Raw genomic sequence first — 8,102 nt, forward strand, 5'->3', positions numbered from 1 at the left:
ATGTATATAGATACACATACAGGTAATAATATATATATTCTATACTATGTACAAATAGTTGTGCTGTGGCAGTGAAAGGCAGTTAACCTTGAACAATGTGCTAGGCGCGCTTGCATCTGTCTTCCTAAGAATGGAGGACGACTCTAAGAGTGCTTAGGCTATCGTACACGTACACCAAGCTTACTTTGTTACGTTGTCAGTTACTACCTTAACACACGATACAAAATACATAACAACAGTCCGTCGACTTATTTATAGCAATTTAGAACCTAATAGTCTGACCAAGAGTCAATAATTATAGTGATTGTAGTGAGGTGTACTAAGTATATTACCTAAAAAATATTTTATACAAAATCTAAAACAACTGGCCGGATTGCCTGCCCACAATACGAGTGGAAAATTTCTCAAAAACAGTACAATAAAAATGTTTGGCAGCTATTTCACTAAATATCAATTAGTTAACAAATAGGTAATCCAAAATATTTGTAAGCTCGCTTCTTCGGACAAAGGCAAAAAATAGTTGACAAATTGTGATTTTAAATGTAAAAAATTAAAGTAAACAAATAAAAAATATACAAGTACAATCAAAATGATCGAGCATCTATTTTTCTGCTGAGGAAAACATAAAATTTTACAATATAGCTTTTTGAAAGCATCAATATAAACAAATTTTGTTTTTCATAATAAATAAACTAATGAATGTGTTGTATTTCTCTACCTAGCATCTCATTTAGAAAACCAATAATGTTTGATCATTCTCTATAAAAATGAATTTGGAAAAAATTATTTGAAAACTCAATAAAGCCAAAAGTACAAAATTATATATATCCACATTGATTAAATACATAAATAGATATACATATAATTTGATTATTAGAAAAAAAATTCTAAATGCAAGATAGCTTTATGTTCTACCATCAAAGCAGAAAAATATCGAATATCCCGTCTAATATTCATTTAATAAGTAATTGTTTCCGATAAAATTTGATAATTGGAATCCCGAAAACATACTGCAAATGTAAATTGAGATATGGAGCACAATAAGTATAGTGATAGTAAAGGCATACTGTTTACACCACAAAGGACTGACTGATAGAAAACAGCAAGATACACAACAATTGTTAGGTAAAAATATCAATCTCGACTATGATATAATAGTTTGATTGTGCTCCAAGTCTCAGCCGACACCAAAACTGGTCTCCTGACAATTAAAGCATAGTTTTATTCGAAGCTACATTAGCTAAAAACAATGCAAGTAGGCGAGGCGGTAGACGACAACAGTCTAATAGCCTCACAACGGTAGAACAATCGACAATTCTCTATACAGAAATCACATTAAGCATGTCTATTGTCTACTTCCAAATTGTTCCCAATTTAAAAAAATTTAATTTATCAAACGTTACCTGGACCAGGCGCAAAACACAGTACCAAGAATATTAGCTATTCTAAGGGGCACAAATGTGGAAACATTAAACTGTGCTAAAAAATGTATCGAAGCCCAAATTGCTTTAACAATAAGAACACTTAAAGTTGTTTTTTTTTTTAGTTTCTCAGTTGTTGCAAGCCTCTAATACTCAGGCACCACACAAATTTCTTTTATATTATACGATTATTTTGATTTTAAAAACACAGGAATGATAATTCTTTGGTTTTTTTTTTATCGCCGAGGGCGAAAATGATTCAGAGATGACTTGACTGTAAAAGCATCGTAATGTCATTAATAAAATTGGGCAACATTAAGCGATGCTTGCAACATAAACAGGAGCAATACAATAACAAGATGAGAGTGCACAATGTGATCTCATGAAAGTTATGATTAACTGCTTGTCGACGCAATAGGAGAGACTGGGCTCAACGGTGACCTGCTACAGTCTCGTAAGCAGCCGTTTATTGTTACCACCACCTGCAAAAAAATTAAAATATTATAATAAGTTGCTAAGGGAAAAAATTCCATATATTGCAGTATAGTTTTTTTAACTGCAGAAGGTGCATAAGGCAATATAGAGTAATATCCTCTTTTTTTAATCAATAGTTGATATTTATATATAAGTGATTTTAGTTATGTTTTTATTTTATGTATATCGTTTATTTGTTATTTTAAATCAAAAAGCAAGCTAACCAGTTTTCATTGTTTAAAATAAATATGCTGTTCAAAACAAGGAAGATGGTGATGCGCGTCCTTCCGAAGTGTTCGTTGAATTGTTTGTGTTGAGTTAGACTGAAATTTTTCAACTTTAGTTGTTTCTATACAATAATTATAAAAAAAGAATAATCAAAGAAGAAATAGAAGAACATAACAATTATCAATAAACTATTTACATCGTAAATCATAGCAAATAAAGAAGAGCGATTGTACTACAATCGATTATTTTTGGATCGACCAGTGAACATTGAAGATAGAAGAGAGGAAACGGTGTGGCCTGGTGAGAAGACGTCCGTCAGCGAGAAGCAGGAAGGACTGAAAGCCATTGTGAGGAGTTGGACATAGTATCTTAGACAAGAAGATAGCAGGGATCATTAATCATCAAGGGAAATTGTGTGATTGGTTAGTATTGTTTCTAACTGGAATTTATTATTTGCCAATGTTTCGTCCTACTTGGTACAATTTCATCAGGACTTTTCAAGTTGAGACCTTTTGCATTATTTAGTTCATAAAATATACTTTAATTTTCGAAAATATAATTTAAAAATTCAAAACACTTTTTTTTTAATGTTAAAAATGGTCGTTCTTTGAAGTCACAACATTCTTCTTAACAACATTAGTAATTTCTAACACAATATTCATTTAAAGTAGAATTTTATGTACTTTAATTTATAAATGAGTAACATAGTTTAGGAGTTATTAGTGGCTAACTGAAAGATGTCCAAAATTGTCATGGTTTTTGGGGAATCTCTCATAAATGACAAGCAGATAATTGGTTCTAACGTCAATACTCTTTTTATTGGCCTACAAATCCTATGTTGCCCGGCCTCACAATAGAACCGAAGTAGTAAGTGAATAATAACACTATTTAAAGAAAAAAAAAACAATTCATGAAGATATCAGGTACTATCTAAAAGATAAAAAAATATGAATCATGACAAATGAGGTTTTGTCTAGCTGTGTGGTAGTAGATGTATATGACTGGTATCAGATACATGTCGCCTCACCAGTTTACGCCAGTTTGGAAACATCAAGATCATTTTTTTTACGGTTGTAATATTATGATATAAAACACTGGTTTATATCTGCATAGATAGATAGAGGTTGATTCGTAGTTTGGGAAATGTGGAGAGAGAGGAGTGGGGATATAGGGGTAATATGTGGCAGAGTGAATCGGACAAAAGATGATCAGTCGTATTCATACACGAGGAGGTTAGGAACCATATCACTTGTTGATCATTAAGGAACAGGAACAACTGATCAAAGGGGCGGCAAGCATAAGAAGCTAAAATAGAAACTCTGAAAAGAAAATATATTTAAAAAGAAAAGAAAAGATGAATCATAAAATAATAAATTGAATAATATTATGTGATATGGTGTAATACAACTTAATTTTATGATTAAATTTTAGATAGCTATGCATAAAAAAGTAACTGATAAGAAACGAAACCTTACTTTTCTGGACCCGGCATGATCCCTGTGCTCACAGAGCCAAATCCCTTGCCAGGTACCGAGGTTCAGCTTCCCGTCGGTTATAGGGATTGTCAGCGATGAACCCAGAAAACAGGCTTTCACGTGAGCAGGCTGCAGGAAAATAAGCAAATTTTTTTATTCATAAAAAATTCAACATCAGAAACAATACACAACTAACTTGAATCAGTTCATTAATACCAGTATATTATTACAGCTAACTTAACAAAATATATCGGTAAATAAAATAAAACCCTTATGCTAAATTAAAAATAAAAGAAAGCAAATAAAATAATGAATTAATTTATAAGGAACATCTATGTGTGTATATATATGACATGACTCATACTTAAATATACACAGCATGTAATAACCATACAATATTAAAAGCAATTCTTCACTTCTAGTCTTAAAATTAACTTAAGATGCCTTTTTGCGATTCAAAAGGTATTGGAAAAGGAGTTATTTTAATGAATAACAAAGAAGAAGCATGGCAGATATTAGAAGAGAATATAGAAATATAGAGACAGATATAAAGAATATATAATAATAAATATAATATAAAGAATATAGAAAAAGAGACGGATATAAGAATGGATATAGATCCAGAAAGGCAGGATTTTATTTTCGGTGAATGGATTGAAGATTTGAATTGTTGGAGATTGTAGATGCAAGAAGGGTGCTAGTATTTGATGTTATCATATAGGTAGGATTCGAGAAAATATTGCGTACTGTTAAAGAGGAAAAGCCACAGGAGAGGGAAAAATGAGAACATCTCGAGGTACTGAAGAGAAATCAGAAAAACAAATCCATGATTCGCTTCAATCTGTTCAATAAAATCTATAGGCCTCTGTATACCACACATAGTCAAAGTAGGAGAATATGAGTTAGAATCCAAGGAGCTAGGAGAGGAGTGTAGGTGTCGTGAGCAATGAAACAGTTAAATAGTATTTATTGACCATCAGGAAATTCAGGCAATTTGAAGTATCCAGAATAGGGTGTAGTCAATAGTAATACTTAAATTTTTGACAGATAAGCTGAAAGTGATAGGGTGATGATTAAGGTAAGATAGGGGGTGTCGGTTCTTGAGATGAGATTGAAATTAATAATAATGGCCCAGCCTTTTAACAGGCTTCAACCTTAAATTATTCTTAAAAAATGAAATATGGTCCCAGTGTGATCAAATAACTCATTAAATTATGAGTTAATTAGAGCTTGTTTGCACAGCCACTGGTCCTATCTAGGTCTTCCTGATTATTGGTTAATGCTATTAAAAGCATATAACTATGAAAGAATAAATAGATTTGGAAATCGTCGGTGTATAAGAGATGGGGACAATAATGGATTGATATAGGAATCAAACAGGAGGGAAGAAGAAATGCTCAAACCATGGGCTAATTATAAGAACAGATGGAAGATATGGGTTGATTAGGAATGTTAACTGCTTGAAAAGAATAAAGATTTGAATTTGGTTAAACAATTAACTGGTCTATGGATTCAATAGCTTTAGATAAGTCCAAGAGTATTACTATAAGTATAAAAGTATACATTTAACTTTTTTTAGTGGTACGTATGTGTTATTCACACTATTATTCTAAAACAGTGGTTCTTAAAGTGGGATCTGCTGCAGTAGAACCGTGAAAACGAACACATATTTATAAGAGGCACAGTTTTAGCATGATGTTGCAAAGATGGCTATGAGAGTCATGATTCCATTTGCAACCACCTATGAGAGTGAGTTAGCTTTTTCTCCACTACTTACTATCAAGACAAAATTTTGAAATAGATTATATACAACAAATGACATGAGAGTTGCACTGCACATAAAGGAGGGGAAGGGTAATTAGAAAATAGAGGAAGGCAAAATAAATATAATTAAAAATACTTAGTGAAGCATTGCTAGAGTAATTTTTTTTTAAAGAGTAACCGCTCTCCTATAATGAAAGTTTTAGAACAAATAAAAAAATAAGAGGACGTAATGGCAGAGATATTGGGGTGTGTGTACCAGAGAGCCTGGTTTGCAGAGTTGGGCAAAAATTAGCTACAGTTGAAACTGATAGCTAATTGTTTCCCATCTCTGCTGGTTTGAAATGTTGTGGATTCAATTCCCTTTTGCGTAAATACATATTTATTTGCGAAAAAGATGAATTTTAACATTCCCACTCTGAGGGCTGTATAGAACCTTCAATAGAGATCAAGCCAGCAAGGAAAAAAACTTTCAAAATTAAACTGTAATATTTTATCAGTCAGAAATATTTCAGAACTTCAGTTAGTCAGTTTTAGTTTAATAGCTAAACATTAAAGACATTTCTCCAGAAGAAAATTCTAGAAATAAATAGTAATTAGGAAAACTAAAATTTAATTTTTTTTTTTTTTAATATTCAAGCAGGCAGGAAGATCCTTAACAGAACATCATTATTATGAGAGATAGTTGACCGTGGATGACTTATACGAGGAGAAGATGGGTTGGGGGTGCGGTCAAAATAAAACACAAATAAGTTGATGTAACTTATTTAATCGTGCCAACGTTTCGGCTAGAATTTCTAGCCTTCATCAGGACTAAGAACAGAACAAGATAAAAAAAGAAGATATTTATTAGAAAAAAAAAATATTTTGAAAACAATAATAATAATAACAATAACAATAATATTTATAATAATTTAATTTATTATTGTTGTTTTAAAAAAAAAATTTCTATTCATTTCTTTTGTTAAACTTTACTTACATTTTGCCTCTTTATCAATTATTATGGTTTATATATTTTCTTTCCATATTTTAATTTTTTAATTATTAATAACTAATATATTCATACTTTTTCCATTATATAACTTCATTTTTATTTTATTTCCTTAATTATGTAATTTCCCTACTTATTCAATTACCTATGTATACATTTTATTTTCCACTTCTCTCATCACTTCATTTTATTAATTCCATCCTGTAAAATTATTCACTTTATGTCATTCTGTTTATATTTTCTTTTTTTTATTTTCTATATTCATTGGTTGTTATCTTGTTCTGTTCTTAGCCCTGATGAAGGCTAGAAACTCTAGTCGAAATGTTGGCACGATTAAATAAGTTACATCAACTTATTTGTGTTTTATTTTGACCGCACCCCCAACTATCTTCTCCTCGTTTAACAGAACATCAAATTTGTTTTGTTCTTGTTTTGTTGGTGTTTTTTTGTTCTCTTCTCTGACAATAAATGATATAAAACAGGGAAAAAGAGAACGGAGGAGACATGTAATTTAAGTGTTGAGTTAAATAACTTATCACCTAAGTAAAAATAGACAAACCTTAATTTTGTTAGAAACTAATAGCCTAGACACACTAAAAGAGGTGGAGACTTTTATTTTTATTTTTAAGTTATGTCAGCAAATGATGGAAAGCAGCCTTATTTAGATAACTATATGATGTTGGAGGACAATAAAAAAAAGAAAGGGCTTCCAAATGAAAAATAAATTAAAATCTGTTTAGGAAAATTATATACTGCTCTCAAGAGGATTTTTTACTAGGAAAAGTACTGCACTTTATTATATATATCTATATACTTTTGAGAGATGAACTTCTTGGGAAGGAAGGGTGCATAAACTACTTCCCTTAGGGAATCCTGCATTTTAGTTAATATTAATTATAAAAACAAAATAATTGCTCAACCAACACATGTAGGCAAGATTCGGATTGATATATTTCATTATTTTGTAAAACCAAATAATTGACATCAACATAGCCCTTACTTATAAACAAAATTCAAATCTTCTGCCTCTTTCAGTACATACTCAAAGTAAACTAGCATCTGGATTGTATTGAAATATATTTAAAACTAATGAGAAAATTATAAAAAAGAAAATTACCATGTCATCTGGTCCTTCACACGAGTGGCGGTAGGGTAAGCCCTGAAAAATAAAATATACACTTTAATATATATTTATTACTTAAAATATTTGGCATTTTTAATTCAGAAACAAAAAAATAAATGAACGACTGTTAAATGAAAAAAGTAAAATAGTTTGTAATAGATTGAGACCCAGGCAATACACTGGGTATACTCTGGGTCTGGTCAGGATAACTGAGCAGTGACCCAAAAACTTAACTGCGGGCTCTATATATAAGGCATTGAAAATTATAGTAGACTATTTCACACAGCAACAATTGATAATAAAACTAAAACATTATTTGAATATGCTCTTTAATAACATAAAGGTATCATTCGCCTTCAAAACTGGTCTAAAGCAGTTGGGAAAAATTTGCTATCTGAAAGGATTTTCTCAAAATTACACCAGGTTCTTTGGTCTAATCTCGATAACTTTACATCGGATTGCTGAAGTGAGCATATTCATTAATGTTTCTTTACCTGCTAAATGGGTATGAGTTATTTAGAATATTTTTATTAAGAAGAAAAAAGTTTGTATTATAAAATATCGGATATATAAACATTTTGAAACTGGGTTATGTGTAGAATAAGACATCGAATACGTAAACAAAGTAT

General features: G+C 30.8%; 1 protein-coding gene across 1 annotated transcript in view; it reads right to left on the bottom strand.

The window, feature by feature from the left end:
- Positions 1 to 1,530: 1,530 nt before the first annotated feature.
- LOC106684991 (UPF0047 protein YjbQ) overlaps positions 1,531 to 8,102 on the bottom strand; it is an 11,587-nt gene continuing 5,015 nt past the window's right edge. Inside the window, exons 3-5 of the mRNA XM_014427414.2 lie at positions 7,468 to 7,509; positions 3,599 to 3,727; positions 1,531 to 1,903 (exon numbers count right to left, since the gene is read on the bottom strand). Coding sequence (XP_014282900.1) covers positions 1,817 to 1,903; positions 3,599 to 3,727; positions 7,468 to 7,509 — 258 coding nt within the window. The 3' untranslated portion in view covers positions 1,531 to 1,816. The remainder of the gene's footprint in view (positions 1,904 to 3,598; positions 3,728 to 7,467; positions 7,510 to 8,102) is intronic.

Source organism: Halyomorpha halys, unplaced genomic scaffold, assembly GCF_000696795.3.
Source record: "Halyomorpha halys isolate HHAL.00 unplaced genomic scaffold, Hhal_1.1 Scaffold643.1, whole genome shotgun sequence".
NCBI lineage: Eukaryota > Metazoa > Arthropoda > Insecta > Hemiptera > Pentatomidae > Halyomorpha > Halyomorpha halys.